The sequence below is a fragment of the Anas acuta genome, chromosome 2 (genome assembly GCF_963932015.1).
Source record: "Anas acuta chromosome 2, bAnaAcu1.1, whole genome shotgun sequence".
Taxonomy (NCBI): domain Eukaryota; kingdom Metazoa; phylum Chordata; class Aves; order Anseriformes; family Anatidae; genus Anas; species Anas acuta.
Genome location: NC_088980.1, coordinates 86,512,274 through 86,534,400, shown reverse-complemented (window position 1 = coordinate 86,534,400; position 22,127 = coordinate 86,512,274). Strand labels below are relative to the sequence as shown.

At 40.0% G+C, this 22,127-nt stretch overlaps 1 protein-coding gene across 8 annotated transcripts in view; it reads left to right on the top strand.

The window, feature by feature from the left end:
• GRB10 (growth factor receptor bound protein 10) overlaps window positions 1–22,127 on the top strand; it is a 148,561-nt gene that overhangs the window by 81,628 nt on the left and 44,806 nt on the right. For all 8 annotated transcript variants that reach the window (XM_068671086.1, XM_068671079.1, XM_068671083.1 and 5 more), the window contains 2 exons: window positions 7,395–7,611; window positions 10,420–10,561. In XM_068671086.1, coding sequence (XP_068527187.1) covers window positions 7,430–7,611; window positions 10,420–10,561 — 324 coding nt within the window. In that variant the 5' untranslated portion in view covers window positions 7,395–7,429. The remainder of the gene's footprint in view (window positions 1–7,394; window positions 7,612–10,419; window positions 10,562–22,127) is intronic.

The following is a 22,127-nucleotide window of genomic DNA, read 5'->3' as shown; positions in this document are numbered from 1 at the left end:
TTTATGCTTTATGATGTCAAGTTGTTAGGTGTGTGAATTGGGCAAGAGCTAAATTTTTCATTTTTTAACCCTACTGTTTTCTTCCATCAGAATTCCTGAAACTTGATTTATATGATCAAGACTAGTCTGAGGGTACAGTTGCATTATTTCCTGCTGTAGGACACCTATAACCAGTTGCTCCTGTTACTCATTAACGCTTTGATTTTGACTAACACCTTTCATATGTAGCTTATTCCTATAGCTGTTACCTAGCAACATTAATTTTGTTCAATTTAGTTTGTCTTCTATTTCAAGGGATTTATAAGGCGTGTTTTAAGAATGTTACCGAAGTCTAACCAGAAACCTTTTAGTAAGAAGGTGTTTATAAAGTGAATTCTCTCCACCACCTGTAATTAACGTACATACATTTTATGTTAGCCTTTGCAACCTTGTTGGCAGAAATTGGAATAGATGCATGTGGGATTTAAAAACTACCTGCAGAACACTGGAGTAATTACAAGTTCCCTGTTGACTTCTCTGCGCAGCATTTCAGTGAGCTTAAGGATCATGGATGCCTATCTCAATTTCGTGCTCTTTTACAGAACAGCATCTCTGCTTCTTGCTCTTCTTTCCATGGCACGGTCTATTTAGCATTTTGGAAGCTGCATATACACTGAAGTGACATTTTGTAAGCCAGCAACCATAGTTACGGTACGAAGTAGAGGATTTCACTGAAGATGATTGATGTTAGAAAGTAAAGGACTATTCAGTTCAGAGTCCCATGAGGGGACTTGTAGGGTGCACAGAGTTCTCAAATTTGGGGGTTCATAGTTGTTGTTTTTAATCCAGACTAAATCACTCAGAACTTGGCGATGTCTGTGGGAGACAAAGCTGGGGTTGTGTCTTCACTTAAACAAACAAACAAAAAAATTCTGGGCTCCTAATGTTCAATAAAGGCAGTCTTTTGATGTTTTTGGATATGGGTCCAATAGTGTACCTGGAGAACAGTATGAACGCATAGGGTTTGCAAGTGTTTTTGTTGTTGTTGTTGTTTTATTATTTTTATTTTCTTTTGTTCTGTGTACAAAGCTATCCCTTTTATGTAGTTCTTAATGCTGAAGGAAGAGGTTGCATGGAATTGGAGCTGGTGCTAGGAATTGGACCATGTCATTCAGCTGTAACACCTCTGTGGAGGTCATGGGGAGAGGGCTTTAAAGGAAATTGTAAGAAATCTGCCTGCCTTCTGTTGCATGCATCTTTCATGGGTGTAGTAGCTGTGGAGTCCTAAATACACCTAGCTGTAGGCTACTATAGGGGCTGTCGGTAACTCTTTCATTGCACAAGAACTGCAAGTCCAAATAGGCAACTGGAGCCGGTGGCATCAGTGGAAGTTCAAACAGTTTGTGGGGGAAGGTGAGACATTTGTGTAAGCATAGAAAATGAACTTACAAGTTCAGAGGAGGAAGGGAACAGAAGCCTATGTCTATGATCTGGAGTGACTTTTTTGCATCTTTACAACTATGTGTTTTCAGCAGTAGTATCTTGCCCAAAAGCTTTACTGGTTTGAATTTCTGAAAAATCCTATCAAAACAGCATTTGGATATGACACTGGGGGGACATGCAGCAGCACTGCCATACTCTTTTGCAGATGGTTCCTGTAAAAAGGTGTTATTTTGTAAAAAGGAGCTTGTGGCAAGCCTTACCTGGGTGGTTATTTCTGATCATAAAAGGTGAAATTTCCACAACACCAAAAACCTTGCAAAACACTTACACCACTGCTATGACTCAGAATAATTTATATACATTTTTAGGAGATCTGAAACAGGATGTTGAGGTGGATACTACAGGCATTTTACCTCTCTTTTTTCCCTTTTCAATTCTGGTAAAGTCCATTTTAGTATGAATTTATTTTTCCTGTATTACCTACAATTTATGTAGTGTATCACCACATAATCGATGCAGGATGATAGGGTATATGGAACCAAGTGTACCTTTTCTTTCCCCGTTTCTCTCCGTCTCCTTGAGGGTCAATTAATGTGCATTAAGAGGACATTGAAAACATGGTCCTTTACTTTTCTAAACTTGGGTGAAATCTTATGTTAGTTGTACCTTAGCTTCTTTGCTTTGTCAAGTAGGGTCTTGAAAGTGCAGGACTGAACCTGATTTTGGAGAACTGATCCACCAGAGTTAGGCTGTCAGGGACGGGATCAAAGTCAGCAGCTGTCCTACTGTAATATCAAACACTTGTTTATATACACACTGTTATGTTACCTATAGTATCAAATACACTTCCATGGAGACAGAGAGGTGGTATAGCCTTTCTATAAATCTTCTGCTCAGTTCCTAGTAGGGCTCGCATTAGTCTTTTCTGTGAACTGATAAGAGAGATAATGCTGAAGAATTAAATTCTGAAACGAGTAAACAAGAAGGAAGTTATGTAAGTATGCAGCTTTAAAATCACAGCTCACTGAAGTCCTGCAGTGTTTTTCGGAGTATTCCCTGTGAGATACAGACTGTATGTAAAAAGGAAGGGTGTTTGCTGAGCTGCCATTTAGAGAAATAAAATGTAAGCTGGTCTCCAGTCCAAAGCCGGGATTCTTTCCATGTTCAGCTTTTTTCAGTAAACAGAAGCACTGCAGTGTAACGAGCCCCTTGACAGCTGTGGAAATACCTGCTTAATTCAGGAGGCTGCCACAGATGAAGCTGAGCAGAACTCATTTCAGCATTATACTGCTTCAGAGTAAGTGGGATACTGCTCGTTCCTGTTAGCTGAGCTGACACATCAAGGCCAGCAAGAACCAAAATAAGTAAATAAATTAGGATCTAGGGGACAGGGAAGGGCTAGAAGCAGAAAGACAAATGGGACTTGGAAGGCCTTTGGTTAAGCAAAGATTAAAGTTTACTCAGACTTAATTGAGTGGCTATCATCCTGCTGTGGTATGCTCAAAAACAGTCGAATAGTATTCAAAGTGCTTTAACTTTTGTGGAACATGAGAGCTTAGCTCACTAGCTCAATAGCAGTTTTAGTTTTATAACAGGATTTTCTCTTGCCTTGAACTGAACTTTTAAATTCTTTTTTTTTTTTTTTTGTAATTGAAATCATGATCTACTTTATCAAAAATCTTACTTGCAAAATCAAGTGAAGCTGGTTTGTGAACAAAGCCAAAGCTTAACAAATTGCGGGCAAAGAAGCAAAATGAAGTTCAAACAGCTGCCAGAGAGTGCAATTCGGTTCTAGTTTGGGAAAGCAAAGGCACGACAACATTGCTCGCTGCCATGCCAAGTATTCTCATACGGTGTAGGAAGTTCTACATAACTACCAACATCCCCTCCACCACCAAAAACTAACACAATAAAAAAGAAAACAAGAAATAAAAAGACTGCTTCCATGTTTGTTCATGGAAGTTACAAGCTAACCCACCGTGCAGTTCAATTCAGAGAAAAAAGCAGATACTTGAATATCCCTTTTCACTGCAGAATTCAATGCAGATTAAGGAAAACAGTCTTTAGCATCCCTGGAAGCATACAACTGGAAGACAGCTGGAGAAGGAGGTACCTTGGCAGCCTGCACCTCTGCCTGCTGTAACAGCCAGAAGTAGTTCTTCCCAGTCAATCACAAAATTTGTGTGTGCATACTTGGAGGACCAGCATGATATGATACTGTCTCAAAGGCTAATGATTTGCAAATGTTGTTGTTAGCTGGCAAGCTTCCTCAAAATCATACGGCTTGTTTTTTTGTTGTTGTTGTTTGTGTTTGTTTTTTTCCAAATAGGATGATCTTGATAGAGGTTGTATCTTGCAGGTTGGTAGAGGAAGATAATCTGAAGAATTGCACTGTATCTGAAATTTCCTTTTGAACAGTATATCTGCAAATGATTTAAGCTTAGCTTAGAAATCCTGTGGATCGCTTATTTGATTTTTATTTAGTTAAGTTCTGTAGAGAGGCATCGCAAGTAACATAGTGTATTACTTGGCAGGCTGAGACATCTGCTGGCACTTCCGAGGTAGGCTGCAGCAATGAGGTTTCTTATTGCAACATCCTGAAATCTCTCCAAAACATAATGGCATTTAGTAGTAAATGCTATTGTATGGAGATGAAACTGTATGAAATTCAAGATTGCAGGCTTTATCTCCAAAAAGCTTAAGGATATGCACTCCTGCAAAAGTTGTATAGAAAAACTGAAGGCTATTATTAGCAGTGCTGCACCCATGGAGAAAAGGAGCTGACAGGGGAATGAAACCAGATTCCAGACTTCAGTGCAACATATTATTAGGAAAACTGTATATTCACCTGTCCTGTTGGAAATTGACTTTAGGTGTGTAATTGATACGCTTAAAAGCCTGCTATGGCAATTCAATGCTTTAAGCTATGTACTTGGTTTCCTTAATGTTTTGCATGAAGTGCCTCATTTTGTGCTTATTAGACTTTGTATTACACCTTTGTGCCTATTTGATTATTCAGGGGTAGCTTGAGCTGACTCTTAATCATTCTTCCCAAGTCACAATCATCAGAAAACTTAATGATCTTGCACACTAATAGCTTTGTATAAGTTGTTAATAAATTAATACCCTCAGGGACAAAGTCACACAGCTTTCCACAGAATGTACACCTTGACTTTCTTGTATTTCTGCTAAACAATTGTTGTTACTTTCTGTAACTTACTCCCTGACTCTGTGGCCAGGATCTTTATTCTATTTATTACAGAATTCTCTATATCTCCTTCATCCAACCTCTAAGCTTTTACTTGACAGCCAGCTGACACCCTGCAGCTTGGTCCTCTAGTACTGTAGATGAATGATAAAATTCAGAAGCCTTGTAATCCAGCCTCTCCCTCTTTATACTCCTACTCTTGTGGTTCCCTTGTGATTGCTCAATAAGTGTTTTAGGTATGTATTCTCCAAATAGGATAAGAATCTGGAGGATGGAATGAAACTTAAATTGCAACTCTGTCTCAAGATCCCTAAAAATAGCTGGAGAATTATTGTAGACTCATTCCAAGCAAAGCAAAGACTAGATTATTGACAAATGCATGAACTAGAGGACAGAGAGAAGATGGCATAGCCTACTGAAGATGTCTTAATAGTTGGGTGGTACCTATTAAGTATAGTGACTGGGGAAAATAGCCATAAAAAATAAAAAGAAGGTTTGTAAGGTTGTAAGTTTTTTTCGTTGTTTGTTTGTTTTGTTTTTTAATTAATGTTCAAACCTAGAAATCCTATGGGTACGTTTTCAGTGAAGGCTAGGTGGTTTTTACTTTACTAAAGGTCCTCCTGACTCTCAGTGAGGAATGTCATATTTCAAGCCATTAAATAGGTCTCAGAGGCATGTACGTGACTAGCACCTACTTAATTCTTAGATCTTCAATTCCTCCAATGCTGAGAACTGTGGTCATAGCATCCCAGAATGGTTTGGGTTGGAAGGACCTTAAAGACCACCCGGTTCCAACCCCCTGCCATGGGCAGGGACACCTCCCACCAGACCAGGTTGCCCAAAGCCCCATCCAGCCTGAGCCTTGAGCACCTCCAGGGATGGGGCAGCCACAGCTTCTCTGGGCAGCCTGTGCCAGTGCCTCACCACCCTCTGAGTGAGGAATTTGTTCCAAATATTCAATCTAAATCTCTCCTCTTTTAGTTTAAAGCCATTCTCCCTTGTCCTGTCCCTCCACTCCCTGACACAGAGTCCCTCCCCAGCTTCCTGTAGGCCCCCATTAGGCACTGGCAGGTTGCTATGCGGTCTCCCCAAAGCCTTCTCTTCTCCAGGCTGAACAACCCCACCTCTCTAATCCTGTCTTTATGGGAGAGATGCTCCAGCCCTCTGATCATCCTCACAGCTCTCCTCTTGATTTGCTCTGATAGGTCTATGTCTTACTTATGCTGGAGGCCCCAGAGCCGAAGGCAGTGCTCCAGGTGGAGTTTCATGAGAGCAGTAACCCTGTTGTAGAAAGCCAGCAGATTTGTCAGGCATGGTCAGTGGTCATCAGCATTCAAAACAAAAGCAGTCTCAGTGCAACGTTCAGATCCCATTATGGTTATTGAGGCACATTGTTAGTAGACAGAAATTGAATGGTACTGTTTCTGGTGATGTCACTGTACTGATGGTGCCTTCCAGAAAGGTGATATTGGTACAAAATCACTGAATAGCTCTTCCTCTTGCCTCGTTTACCTAGAAAATATGGCAAAAGAATGAATATCAGTAGATATTTGGGGTAAGAAGCATATTTTAGCTGCATGGTGCTGTGTAAATGTTTGTTAGCTCCGTTGGTTGGCTCTACTTTCCATCCATCTGTGACATGAAGAGTTTTGAGAAACTACAGTCTTTGTAGGCAGCTATAGTGTATTTTACCAGGCCAATTGATACAGTTAAAAAAAAAAAAAGTCAAATGTCTGGAAACAAAGTTGGTTTTGGTCTAAAGTAGTCATTTAGGCAGTCATTGTGAAGTAAGCAGAATTAGATAACCATGTGTACGTTTGATAGTGTGTTGAACTTCTAATAGATAGTAGTGTAACTTGTGGCTAGGGAGTAATTACAGTACTCTGAAATTGGAGTTTAGAGAGTGGTTAGTTCAAAAGACTCGCAGATTTCTGTTGTCTTGCAGAGTAATTATTGTTCAGGAGGAATGAATGAAAATGAGCTATGTTAAGGTAAGGTGGCGTATGCAGGAGGGATGGTGTACGTTTTATTGACTGATGTTCTTCCAGCCAGGTGCACCACATCCCTAGTTGATTTACATTATGCTCTTTAAGGCAGGGATCTTTATTGCATTACAGGAGTAAGCATACAAAACTTCTTATAAAGTCATGGAACGATATGAAAAAAAAAAAATAAAAACTTAGCATTGCCCTTCAAAATAATTTATCTCAAAAATAGGCAGACATGCAGACGAGGGCTTTTTAGTAAATTATGACAGCTTTCCCACTTGTACAAGTACATCCTTCACCTATTGACTTGTGCAACACTATCCTTTTTTCTTGTCTATAAAGAATTGGATTTTTCAAACAGTGTTTATCATACTGTTTGGCAATCTGAACTGAGATATTTTGTAAGTGATACAGATTTTGAAATGTATGTCAATTTAACAGTAAGTTGTGTTTTACATCAGCATTGGTATTGTTAAAAATCCCATAAAATATTGGTGATTGATAAATACTACAGTAGAAATATTGCATTCAGAGTTGATAGCTTTTTACTGAGGAAGACAAAATAAAACATGATCACCAGTGGCTTTTTGTAAGAGTTACTAGCTATGTTATTTTTTTATATATAAAATAAATAAATTTTCTCTAATAAAAATTTGCAATGTAAAAATATAGCTGTAGAATACCTGATAAGTTTTCTGAAATTTTGTCTTCAGTCTTTCAAAACTTTTTATCTGGGACTTTCAGATATGTTATGCTGCTTTTATTTTGTCTTTCAGATGACGACGTGGACCTGGAAGCTTTGGTAAATGACATGAATTCATCATTTGAAAGTTTATACTCTACGTGCAGTATGCAGTCAGAAACCACTCCGCTCCTTCAAAATGGTCAGCTTAACCGCAGTCAGTTGCCAACCTCAGGATCAGGTGCCCTGCAGCCCATGTCTCCCAGGCAGAAGGTGCAGCGGTCTCAGCCAGTGCGCATTATGGCAGTCAGGTAGGAACGAGGGACTGCCCTCCATTTGGTTCAAGCTGTCTTGAAGTAGCGTTAAAAGAACGACATTTTGAAATAGTAGATGAGCTTCAGTAGGGGTCTGGTAGTCTCACACTGGACTCCTGCATAGGAAAAACAAATTACCAGGTAGGTGGAGGTCATAGATTTTCCATGTATTTTGTAATATGCAAATATGTCTCACTCCTACTCTTTTTGTCGATGTTTGATGTGCCTGTAGTAGCAGACATGCATAGAAGCATATCATTAGTTCAATTTTCAGAAATAATGTCGATGTTTGGAAATAAATCCAAAGCATTCAAAACTGTTCTCTCAGCTGTGGTGCCTATTAACAGCTTCTTGGCTTTATGCAACATAATGAATGATACAGATATAGATGAGGTTGCATTCAGATGGTTTTGGTATACAAAAATATCTCTCTTAGTGGAGGTTTCCTGAAAGGTCCAAGACAAACAAAAAAAAAGAACATGTAGTTCTTCAACCATTCTTCCTAGAGCACTTTCTTTCACTTGAGTGCATAATGGTAGTCATTACAAAAGAGACGCATTTAGGTTGTCTCACTGTTGTCAGGATGGGGACTTGAATTCAAGCTTAAACTGGAATACTCCTGGTGGCTATTGGAGAGTCTATAGATAAAGCTGTGGTTCTTAAAATCTTTTTAAGCAGCAAGAAGAAAGGAGCTCCTGTTAGTATGTATATGTAAATTTCCTGAAGCAGATGTATTTGGAGTTTTCTTTTTCTTCTAGTTAAGAAAGCCTTCTCCAATAGAAGTGAGGGGTAATAATAATAAAAGAAAACTCCAACATCTAGAAAGGGTTGCTCCTAATTCTTTACACTGATGTGTTTCCTATAGGAATGATATTCTTAAGGCAAGCAGCTTTTCTATGCAAACTTGTATGCAGTAACTGTAATATAACCACACTAGCTAATGATGCAATCACGTCTACAAGTTTCATGTGTAACCTTGAATAGCACTGTACTAGAAAACTCACTGTAGAGCAGTATAGCTCTCCATGTTTTCCAAATGTCTCAGTCAAACTCATTTAAACTGTTTTTGGCACTTCAAAACTTAACAACTTTCTTTGGAAGACACTTAGAACATTATGTGTTTATCATTAAAGAAAATAATAGCAAAATTTTTATTCAGGGTTATCTAGATGCCTTTCCTGTACAGGGAAACAACAGCTGTGTCTTTTCCTCAGCCTGAACAGAATGGTTGATGGTTGTAATTATCTTAAGATAATTATCTTAAGCTTTATGTGTATCTCAGTAATGAAATAAATGATGCACTGAAGCATTGTCGACAGAACAAAGTGCAGCATGGTATACTCTCATGTTAAGAAAACAACACCTTTTGAATTGTGTTGAATTTGTAATCTCAGTTATTATAATGGAGGTCAATGCAAACACACAGTTCAACACCTGCAATACAAAGAACTATAACAGTTACTGGTACAGTCTTACATGGTTCTTTACTTTATTCTCTAGAGAAGTGTGCATTCAGGTAGCTCAAAAAATAAAGCATGTCAGGCAGTCTTTTGCATAGCCCATATTTATGGTTGAAACTTGGTATATATCGCAAAAAAAATAAAAATAAAAATCTGTAGGGCCATTCGTGGAATACCAAGGCAACTAAATTGGGGGATAGAATTACTTGTTAGTTATTTTATCAGCATCCCAGTTCTGGTACAGGCATGGGCAGCAAGCATGCCCAGAATGGGACGTGTAGCTAGAGGCAAAACCAACAGTTGTGTCCCAGAAACTCTGATAAGAAGACTCTGCTTGCTGAAGGCAGTAGGCTGAAGAAGGTGAAAAAAATGATAAATTAAATGAGAATCCCTTAAAACTTGGATTACAAGGGTTACAATACAATAGTTATTAGTTGATTGCCTTTGGAAACTTTTACAATTGCCACTAGGTGGTGCATTCTGCACAGGCAAATCTGCCAGAGTCGTCTAGCAAACCTTCAATGCTGGTGCACCAGCAGTAGGAAAACCTAAAGCTGTCTGTGTGGTCATGAACGGGTCTTATATCTTTTCTAACTTTCTTTGTGCTGCCTGGTAGTCTTTAATTTTCCTTCTGTCGGTATGAGCAGTACAGGTGTATTGAAAACTGGAGCTTGCAAGTGTGTTGGTCCTACTTAGACTTTAATAAGATGTATCTCAGCAGGTGTAAGTAAAACGTGTTTGAACAGTAATATTACAACTAACATAAGCTAGGAGGATGTAATTGCAGTTTATTGCTTGAGGTGAGTCTTTGCACTTCCGTCTCTCCAGAAAATACTGAGTTGCTTAGAGATGGGATATCATACTGTAATGAGGTGACAGTATTGGTTTCAGCCTCGGCCTAGCTATTTTACTGGGCTGCACACTTGTTTTGCTGATCCATGTGGAATTTGGCTCAAAATTAGTGGAGTTATGTCCTCTTTTAGGTGAGTTTGAAGATCTTAGCTGACTTTCTGGCATATGGAGCTTACGCTTGTAAGCTAGCGCTTGCAAAAGAGTGTATAGGCTGGTATTTCTGTTTATTTTAGGTGCACAGTTACCTCCGTTATTCACGCAAATATTCAGGTTACAAGCAACAAAACAAGCATAGATGTGTGACCAGTCATTTTTCACATGCAATTACTTAATTTGGACTTGCAGTTGCTGTAACTGTATAGTAGTTGCTTAAGAAAGCAAAATCATTTTTTTTTCTTTCTTTAATATTAATACTTTGAATGGTGGGTTAGAAGATGCAGGTCTGGTGATGCCAGTTTGCTTTTCTTAATGCTTGATGCTTCTATGTTTGTAGGCGTCTACAAGAAGAAGAACAGCAATTCAGAACGTCGTCTTTGCCAGCCATACCAAATCCATTTCCAGAACTCTGTAGCCCTGCAAGCTCTCCAGTGCTGGCCCCTGGATCTTTACCTCAGAGTCAACCTGCTAGTAAGCATGTGAGTATGGAACAAACCTTTGTGTCATGCATTAGCGTCCAAACCAGCAGTGGCCTATTTCATTTTGAAGGCAGAAAGTAAGTTTCCACATACTTACAAACATTCGTAGACTTTGTCTGTGAGTAGGGCAGCACTGGCAAGAGAACATCTTCAAACAGGCTTCAAAGTTCTTGTTTTTGTTTAAAAGGTGTTGTAAGAATAAAGGAATATTTCAGATATGTGCATGTTGTGAATGAAGCGGTAATACCTGATATCTTTGGAATTTCATTATCCAACATAATGACTTAGTAATTTAGAAGTCAGGTTAGATGGCTTATAGTTGGAGCAGGATCTGTGTTACACTGCATATTCTAGGTCCCACAAAGATGCTTAATAGCCTGTTAATCATTTTAAATTCATTCTCTCTATAAGTAGCTGTCTTTTTTCTTTAAGGGCATGGTGCCTCTTTGTTTTGCTGTTTTTCATGAAGCTGCTCAAAAAGCAAAATACTATTCTTAAGAGCATGTAACTAGGCACAGCTCCTTGTAATGGCGTGGATGAGCAGAACTGTCCCGTGGAGGGCTGACTGAGTAGCTCTCCAGGTCCTTTACAATGAAGTTCTTTACAGTTTTGTAAACTGTGCTGACTTGCACAGGGATTAAAAAACGTGTTGCTTACACTGACTGTTGGGTTAGAATGGATTTGCACATGAGTACCCAAAACCATGGTGATGTCCTGTATCACTGCTGATTTAGTTTGTAAGTAGCTCCTTTGGCTGCCTCTGACTGATAAAAGGGTTTGGGTTGGACAATTCAGCTACATAGTGTGCACCTGCATATATTCTGCATTATTTTGTATCTCTGTAAATAGCTGTCAGTTTTCTTGAAGGATACAGTTCATCTTTGGGTTTGCTGTATTTCTTATATATATACACAAGTTAGATAAATAACCAGATAATGCCTTAAGAGAAACAGACTCATTCAGTTAGAAATTTAACATGGTCTAGTCTGAGTCCTCGGCAACTGCTAAGCGGAGAGGCTGCTCTGTCAAGGGAGCGGTAATCTGACTCCGGGGAGAGAAAATAATGGGCAATTCTCTTGTGTATCCTGCCTCTTGCCAACAGAACAACAGCATGGCTGCCTTTCTGAGACAAACTGGTTACGGATGGAGATGCATTTACCTTGCTAAATATTACCCGGTTTCAGGGATTCTTTGCTTTTCAGCTGTATGTTTTACTAGAATGTGCGATTCCATCCAAAAGATGGCTCTACGAAGCCTTAAGAAACGTAAAACATCTGTGCATCAATTTTAGATGAAATTTATAAACTGGTGGTTTAACAGTATCTAAATATAAAAGTAAACAAAGCATTAATATATGTAAGAAGATGGCTATAAAGATAGAATAAAAGCAGTTTTTTTCTAAACTTTACTTAATAATTTTCTGTTAAAAATCTACCTAATTTTAAGACCGTAAATCGTGACAAGGCTTTCCAAGACCTAAAATGAAATACATACTTATATAGCACAGCTGTGCTTGCTGCTGAAATTTTTAATCACAGACAAGCTAGTGTAATGGTAAAAGGTGTAGGGGGTGAGATGAGAGGAGTTGGTGCATGTGAGACAGTAATGGCTTCCGTAGATGCATGTATATTGCTCATTTCAGCTTATCAGCTGATTGGAGGCAAATGAGAAACACAGTCTCATGCCAAGGGATGGGAAGAAAGGCACTCTTTTCCTGTCTTCAGCGAAATAGTAGATAAATACATGTATAACCGAAAAAATCCTCTATCTATAAAATGTGGATAGACGAAGGTTTAAAAATAAAAATAAAGACAGAACAAATTGTTCCTTCATGAAGAAAAAAACTTATTTTTGTTTAATACCTCAGATTTAAATGTGGTGAAATGTTGCTGAATAACAAAAAATATGCATGTTCAGCCTATTCAGGGGACATTAGTTATATTTAATCCAGTTTTAGTACCATTCAATGGAGTCTAACAAACATCATAAGTTAAAAAAATTAATAATGACTTAAGAAATTTTGCACATCTCCTCACCTTCATCCAATAATTAAAAAAAATAAAAAAATAAAGGAAATTAAAGGTTGGAAATTCAAATATATTATTTTAGGATACACTTTTGTTTAGATAAATGTCCACAGATGGAATACAAACTACTTGTTAATAAAGTAAGGGATGAGTTTAGTTAAAGGACTGCAGCAGCACATTTTAATGGCTGGTATCTAGTGAAAATGAACTGCTCTTTTACAAAAAAAACTTGGATACAAACTATAGACTCAGGATATTGAATGCAAACCAAGGTTAAAAATAATGATGCGTAATTTAAGGTTTTCTGCTTGCAGGTCATGAACTAGGATTAAAATTAGAGATTGGAATGAGCCATTCTGATTGTACGGGGTACGCGAGGTGTGAGTGAGAATGGATTCCCTTCAAGCCTGTTGAGCCTCTGGGAGCAAACAGGCAAACAGCAGTGCAGCCTGTACTGCTGAGCCCTGAAAGCTCAGAATACACGTGGTGTGAAAGAAATGTTGCCTTTGGTCGTTTTTCCCCCTATGTAGGGGACTTGAGAGGGCCCCAAGTAGTCTTGGATTTCAGAATGGAGTGGGTATTTTCTTTGCTGACTGTGAAACACTGGGGTCGCTGGGGAGCTGGGATGTCTGATGTGACTTGATAAGGAATGAAGTGTTGTTGGTATTGTTGCTCATGGAACAGCTCAGTTTTGCTTTTCAGTAGTTTTAAAATGCAACCTTGCAACTATAAAAGTGTTAGTGGTTATGCTAGAGAAACTTAAAGATCAAGTCAAATGCAGAACATGACAATTCTCATATCATATTGCCAAGCCTTGGGTATAAAGAAATACCCAAGCTCTGTTCAGGTCTTACTAAATTAAAACTTTTGCCCAGTATATTGTTACCTATAGGGAAAGTTGAATGTGAGTCAGAAAAGGAGCTTTCAGGCCATAATGCTTGAATTATATTTGCAGCTGAAAAAAAGGGGTTGTCTTTTCTTATATGCAAAACTATGTTCATGTAGCTGGAGTTTAAGCCATATGTTTCTTGTTAAGACACTTTTGACCCTTTTCCAATACTTTTCCATCCAGTTGTCCCCACTTTTCTTCAACAAGCAGTTTGCAACATTGCCTATGCACAGCTCTGCATTTGTTTCATATTCTTTCTTGTCCCGGCGAAGAACTATAAAAGCAGTAAAGCACTGAAAAATAGCTGTAATAAACCACTCTTAATTTTCTTGCAGTAGATATTTGTTGTTGTTTCACAATAGTAACAAGCCATTTTCTTTGTTTTACTCAAAAAAAAGTGCATGTATTGGGAATCATTTTATTTTATTCTTCTCGAGCAATCCTATTGAGGCAACTATACCAGTTTCACCTCCACAGGAAGCAGTATGCCAGCTCTGGCTGTGCTGCCACACAGGCACCCAGTGCTGTTTCTAAAGTTGGTGACAACTGGAGTGCTCCCCGGAAGCCAGAGAGCAGTAAGAAACAAGGGGTGTCCTGTACGTCCATAGGGGATGTGGGCATTTCTGCAACTGTGGCAAAGTCCATGCCGAATTTACATGCAGCCCAGACCTCTCACCTGATCTGCCGATTGCCTGTGTGCTGTGGTGATGGTCTTTCTTCAAAAACAAAACCACATGTAGGCAAATGGGACAATTGTTTAATGGAAGCATCAATGCATCCATCTTGGATGTTAAACTGGAATATGAGCTGTACTGAAATCATTACAGGTTTATTCTTCTGTGTAAAAACAAATAACAATTATTGTAGGCTTTTTAAAGCATGTAGGGAGCTTGATTACACTGACATACAATTTAATAGTAAAAGCCTGAGAAAAGCAATTACTCTAAACCTTCAGATTGTTTCAAAGGTAACTTCCACAGTCCAGAGGAGGTCTAATACAGTGGTGTTACCAAATGTTTCATAAAAACAAATTGTAATTAAACAGATATATGCTCCTAAGAGGTTCACTGCTATGATCCTTTATTGCAATTCTGCAGATGGAAACAGCCCATTTTGAGTTAAGTCTTAATGGTGAGAAATTCTAGATGTCAGCCTGTTTCTAGTAAATGGCAGGCAGTTCTGTAAAAGCACAGTTGAAGTTTCAGTAATATGGTCAGCCAGCTTGTGAGCACGGGGATGAAAAGAACTGACTAGCTGTGCTGTTCAATGAGTAACTACTTAAGAAAAAACACAACTGCATATCATCGTAATTTCATCAGCAGCTCATGTGGTGAGCAAGACAACTCAGATGTCTCATGTTTGGAGAAACGATGACCCTTCGAGCAGGAGCTGCCAAAAAGCTCTTAAGTTCTTTTTCAAAGCATCAAGTAGCAAATAAGCAGTCGAACTGAGAAAGTTTTGTCCGTGAGCTATGGCAGGAGAAGGCTGACTGGAGAGACCAGTGCAGGAGCAAGCATTTCTTTCTTTACCCTGTGCCTCCCCGTCCTTCAAGTACCACCCGTCTGCCTTCACCCACAGTGCCTGGCCAGCAGCCAAGCGAAACTTCAGCAGAGCTCTGCGGCCGCCTCAGCTCTCCTGCTTTCTGCTCTGGGAAGGGCAGCTGAAGGCAGGAGCAGGAAGGAAATTCTCGAGGAGACGTGATGGGGCATTGCACAGCCCTTTATCCCCACGTCCCCATGTTCATAAGATGCGTGCACACCTACAAATGTGAAATCTCTGCACGCCTTGCGGGTGGGGAGAAAGGACAGCTGAAAGTTTTTAAACATCATTTACTTAACAGAATAAATATGTGTAAGAAAAATGGTAACCAGAAAATTATACCAAACCGAGACCAAGCATTTGTCTAAAAGATTGCTAAAAACATCAGACAGCTAGGTTACCACTAATTGAAGTCCATCTTTGTGTTGCTGGTATAAACTAAGAACTGGTTGGTAACTTAGGTTATAATTTCTGGTTGTGTACAAATATTTTGGAAAAAGTATGCAATAATTACATGTAGGTCACTGCGATGCCACAGGATATTAGTCTAAAGTATCTTGTGTGAGTCAATGAAGCTTTCAACTGTAAAAATAGGGCAAATTTCTCACATCCCCCCTCTATACAGCCCAGGCAATCTTCCAAATAGCAGTTTGATGTACCAAAATTGTTTACTCTTTTCTAGCAAATTAAACTCACAAATGCATATGAATTAATGTTATTCTTTTTCCAGATTTAGTTATCCTTCAAGGGAGCTCCTGTAAACAGACTTCTTAGTTTTAATTGTTTTAATTACATGTTACGATACATTTTTTTGATTTTTCTTCCCATAAAGCTTTCATATTGGCTGTTTTGAAGACAAGGATGTTGATTTCCAAAAGAGAAGCTGTATAAAAATGTGAACTTGAATAATGTGTATAATGAAAACTTCATGTGCCGTTAGATTTTTCATGTGACAGATAACAAATTTTGTAGTTAATCTTTTATTCGAATAACGTTTAACAACGTGACTTGGTGAAAATAGATGTTGGCAACAAGATGTTCAAAAAGTCTTTATTTCCCCTAAACAGGCCAAATCCTGTAGCTAGATTAACCTAGGCAATTCCTTAGATCCGGGCAGCCCTTTGGCCCAACTATAAAACATAGGTTTCCATGACTGTGATATATAATGTTGTTTTCCTCAAAGCTTTCTTTGAAAGAAGAGTTTTAAGCTAAATAATATTAATAAATAATAATAAAACTACATAGATTGCTTCGTAGCATGTTTATTGTGTTTAAATTGGGGAAGATCAGGCCTCTGCTATGGGGCTGTCATCCCTTTATAATCATAGAATCATTAAGGTTGGAAGAGACCTCCAAGATCAACCATTCCCCTGCTACCAATGTCACCCACTAAACCATGTCCCTAAGCACCACGTCCAACCTTTCCTTGCACACCCCCAGGGACGGTGACTCCACCACCTCCCTGGGCAACCCGTCCCAATGCCTGACTACTGTGAGGAGAAATGCCTCCTAATTTCCGTACTAAACCTCCCCTGATAAAAGCACGTCTTTGAATCTCTCTCTCATTTGGTGAAGTAATGCTTTCCCAAACGAGATGACCCAAGTTCGATGGACAACCACTAAATGAGACGTGTAGGAAAGGCGCCCCATTTCTTGTCGTCTTGTGACCCGTGTCACGCGAACGCGTTGTCCCATTACTCCCGAAGAGATCAGGGAGTGAGCTCATGCGGTTTGGAAAGTCTCAGTAGCTCGTTACTGATGATAAGACTAACGAATAACTGAAGAGTAATGAGCCCGCTGGACTACGCTGCGGGCAGCCAGTCTTCAGCGCTGTCCGTGAGCGCCGAGGCTTTTTGGCCAGGGCTTTGCAGGCTGCCAGGGACCAGGATGAGGACAGATCCAACGCCGCTCTTTCTTCTTCCTTGCGCCTGTTGTATCATGAGGCTCGGTAGAGAGAAACGCGTTTCTTCCTTCTTGCTTTTGGGAAGTGCCAGAACAGTAGCCGTAATCCCAACACGAATTACTGGAAATATGAAGAGCGTCTCGCGTTCAACCCCCCAAGTATGCTATTTGTTGGGCTTTTTTTTTTTTTTCTGTTTGTTTTTAATGACACAAACCTGGCCTTGCTCCCGGGAGCATTTTGGCTCTCTACCCGTAAGCAGCGCTCCCGCGGCGCGAGCGTGCTGGAGGCCGGCTGCGTGCTGGGGGGACGCACTGCGAGGGCTGGCCAGACCCAGACCTGTGCTGGCAGCCCTGAGGGACTTTGCTGCCATGCAGCAGTGCTTTAAAAAACAGTTTACGGTGTAGTGGCACCATTGCAATTAGCCTGTAGGACTGCCTTGTGTAAATATTGAAATATTGAGCGGCCTGTAGCATAGGCTGTAGTAGCTGTGCGTTTGCATGTTCACATCAGTTTTTTTTGTATGCACATCTTAGGTGTGCCCTTGCATGTTTTCTATTGCGTAGTGTGACTCTTGCTATATTTTGTTAATAGCACAGTGAAAAGAAAAATATATAGCTATCCTCTGCTTTGATCAAGAGCTGAAAGAATTGAGAAGCTCTCAGGCTGAGAGTGCAGGGAAAAATTACGGAGTCACAGCGTGGCTTGGGTTGGAAGAGACCTTAAAGACTGTGTAGTTCCAAGCCCCTGCCATGGGCAGGGGTGCCAAACAAGAAAAAGATGAGAGAAATTCCAGTGTTTAGTGAGGCAAGCAGAAATAGGTTTTGGTATAAACATCAGTGCAGTAGGGAATTAAAAAAACAACAACAACACAGAACTCTGTGGAGTGATTCTAATTATACTGTGAGTGAATGGCTGAGATGAATCAGAGATGTCATAACTTTATCAGTCATAAATGCTAGCCTTTAAGGAGTGACCCAACATCATGGGTATAGCTGCGCTACATCTAAGCTCTCCTTGCCCGCTGTGCTGTCTGGACTCAAGGTGTGGATTCAAGTCAACCTTAGTTGTCCTGCACAAAAACCTTTTGGACCTCATCTGCCCAGTAGAGCAGATGCAAGAGAGCACCAGCTCAGAAGTTAGAGCCCTCAACTTTCCACTGCTGCGTATCCTACGTGGTCTTGCAGCACCGTGGTGTTCCCAACAACCAGCAGATGAGTTGACCATGAAGTCATTTCTGAAGCCTAAGGCAGCCCTTACAGAAGTGGGCTGGCACCTGCGGCCGAGCTGCACGCGATCTCCTGGTGTGGATACTGTGGACACACACAGCGCAGGGCTGGGAAGATGCCCAATTTTTTGCTTGCTTGTTGGCATCCACTTCTAGGGTCAATAGGCAGAGCCAGCGTTCAGTGTGTTCACTTCCAAACCATCAGAAGGGCGGTTGCATAAGTATTAGGAGTAATGTTGTTCATTCTCAGCAGGAAAAAAGCTTATTTAGGCTTGCGGTAATTACCTGGACAGTGAAGTGTGCCCACATTTCAAATGGAAATCTGTTTGAAACTTCTGTCTTCACTTAGGCCGTGTTTGTGTGTGGACGCACAGAGGAAGAATGAACTTGTGAGTTCATTGGTGTGGTAATTGGATGTTTATGCATTCCTCCAAAGCTTGCATGTATGTTTTTGTTCCATTTCCTAAATGGAGGGGATGTTAGATGGAATTTAATAACATTTTTGCATTAGAAGAATACCGCTGAGTTAATTAAATCATTGTGGGACAAGTTTCAATTCTCTGCTCTCTTGATTTATGGTCTCCAATAATCAAAATCTAACTATCAAATTCTTACTGTATTATTCTTTCTCCTAATAGGAGTGCAGAATTGCTGTTCTAAAAAGTGATTTTGTTTAATTAATGTAAGTACTTTCAGTCTTTGCTTCAGCCTGGCTGTAATCTGAACATCATTTACAAAATGTACATAAAAGCAGGTTAAATTTGAACTTGTTAAAAGGCAAGCCATCATCGATTCGCAAAAGCTACATGTCATGTTTCTCCGTTGGCATTAGGACTGCTTATTCCCTCCAATGATGAATCCTGCTGCTGCCAGGGTTACTGGAGCTGGTTTCCTCTGCTGCATTTCAGGAAGCAAGAGTTGGAAATGTCTTCATGATGGCATGAAGCATAAGTGTTTGTTTTTTCTCCTGTTGCTGAGGGGGAAATGAGTAGTGCTTGGAAGCAAAATGGATTAACCATCAGCTGGGAGTTGGGATATGAGATCCCATGCTGAGCAGAGAATGTTTCTGGGTGAAGTGGATAAAACAACTCTACCCCAGCAGACTTAAGCAAAATTTCATCAGCAGCAAAACAAAAAACGTCCCTTGAGATTTTGTGGCAGGAGGGGGTGAAGGTGGGCAAGAGTTTTAAAATCGTCATTTGTTCCTGACCAACCAGATGCCACTTTAAAGCATTTCCAGCCCCCCTTTTTATCTGCCAAGCCTTCTTGTCTGGCCAGAGGGAGAAACTGCTCATCTTTTTAGGGATACATAGGTATGACACGTACCCATTCACAATGGATGGCTTTGACACTGCTCTCCACTGCACGCATGCAGTGTCAGCAGTGCTTGAGGTGCTTCCAGAAATCTAGGCCTATCATCGACCCCTGTACTTCGCATTTGCCTCCAGAAAAGGCATTTCAAAGGCTATGGTCAGGCATACTGAAGCATGCTCCTGGAGGGGCTGGGCAGGAGGAAACAACTTCATTGCCTTCAGTGTCTGTGCCCTGCAGCCACAGGGGAAGTAGAAGTTACTGTGGGGTAGTCTTGCACACATTTCTCTGCTCACCATGTCGTTCACCTTCCAAAATCATGTTTCCCACTACCCTGCCAAAATAGGCAACAAGAGTAGGAACAATACATCCCTAAGGAAAAAATAGTACTTAAAAAAAAAAAATCAACAAGTGAGGTGCAAAGGATTACAGAGAATATTCTAAGCAGAGCAACAACATTCTGGTAGTAGAAAAGCGAGATTAAATTTTTACAGACAATTTGCCCTCGGGCTTCTGTGAGTCATTTTTGAGCTTGTCCTTGCCTGCAAGCTGTTAAGAGCAGCTAATTACTCCTAAGTAACTTGTCATACTGTTGCTGGTCACACTTCCCTATTGCCTACTAAAATCCACAGAAAGTGAACAAACCGCAGTATTTCCAGACTTTATAAATACCTTTACAGATGTTGGCAGCCTTTCCCATTCCCCAAATACTCAGTTGACCTCGCCAAACTAGATGTTGTCTGTGATAAGTGAGGTACACAGTTTTAGCAGTGAAAGATACCTATTATGCTTCAGATTAAGAATATTCTTTACTAATTTGTCCCAAACTCCAGATTAGTGTTGTTTTTAAGAGTTTTAAGTACATATAGGAGGATAAATTGCTTGCAGTACTGTCGCACATCTTGCAAATGATTTGTGGAGCACCTTGACAAGAAATAGGCATTAGATATTTAAGGATTGCCCTCCTCTCCGCTAGACATGGAGTTGAAAGCTAGCGTTACAGGAACAGCAACACCTAATCATACATGGAAAGCCTTGAATTTACTGCACTCAGAGTATTTTCCTGTGTTCCATGCTGCCTTGTTCTGTGGATGTTTTTCATGGCTGACCTTTGAACTTTTTTCTTTAACATGCTGTCTAGCTTGGCAAAGCGATGTAGAGCCGGTCCAAGTGGGACTGAGCCTTGGCTCTTGTGTTACAGCCTTGTCAAGCGGGTGTCCTCTGACAGGCTGACTCAAATAATGTTGGACTGAAAAATGTCCTTGCTATGCTTGAAGCTAATGCCATTCTGCTTGTAACATTTAAAAGATACTAAATATATTTAAGAATTAATTTTGTCTTCTGTGTGCTTCATGGGAGGCACTGAGGTTGGGTTTTATTCCTGAAAGTGGATCCCACCAATGTTTCTAATGCTCTTTGGTGAAAATGTTGTTTATACTTTTTGTTTATCTTAGAGCATCCTTATCCTTCATGATTCGCATCCTAGTCTGTTTTTTTTTTCCCCCCTCTGTTTTGTTTTTTACTAAACAGATGAAAAACATAATCCAGATCTTTCATCTTCTGAGAGACTAGCATCCGCGGGGACTGGAGTGCTTGTGAGCCGGAGCTGGCAGGAAAGTACTGCCTTCAGCTCCAAGGCTGGAGAATGTATATTTCTAACCATTTGTACAGTGTGACACATTTCTTAATATTTTCTAGGATATTAATAAGAAGGCAAATTCTGTCAGGAGGCAGCCAGCTATATTTGTGCGAATGTACCTTCAGTGTAATTTCCCTTTGCTCTCAGTGAACATTTAGTTCTGCGTTACACTGCAAGTTACAAATGAGCATTTGCTTACAGGCTAATTAAACATAGCTTAGAGCAGTACTTAATTGCAACATTTAGAGCAATACAGAGGAACTTAAAGCCAATCTGGCTAACAAGAAATTAACTTCGTACTCTGCACAAGGTTGCGCTAGCTGCTGTTTCTGTAGGTTTCATTACTGATTGCCCTCTCATATTTGCCTGGAATAGCACTTGAGCAATTTCACTCTTTGTCTAGGAAAAATTTTTAGGATTTTAAACTACAGCAGGAAATTCTGCAAGAGGTGAGACGGGTTGAGGGCATGATGGACTCTTTGAGTGGGCAGGGAAATTGCTTGCACAGCAGATGCTGGCTTTGAGTGTCTCTAGCAGTTCATCCGTCGAACAGATGTCCAAACGGGTCTAAGTTGAAAGACTTTTCTATGTTGATGTATTACCATTAAAATGAAAGAGCTGAAGGAACTTTATAAAGTTTCTATAGAAAGCTTTCTATATGTTACTTTTATCCCTTAAATAAATAAACAATCTAGTAGCTCTGCAGATGATGAAATAAATTTTACAGCACTGTAAACACGCTCACATCAATTTCTCCTCTTTGCCTCTTTCTCAAGCTTTCTCTAACATGCAGCTGTAAAAACTGTGGTTGCTAACTGATTCCTGTTGAGCAAAATGGTTGAGGACGATGTGGATGCAAAGGGCTTGTTTCTTCCCTAAATCAGAGCCTTACAACAGCTAAGCTCCCCATGCTCAAATGGCAGCCATTGAGGAAGGGGAGTCTAATAAAATTCCAGCAAAAATAATGTAAAAAGGCTTTATGGTACCAGCCGTGATTCACAGTGACTGCATTCCTTTATGAGCTTGCAGCAAC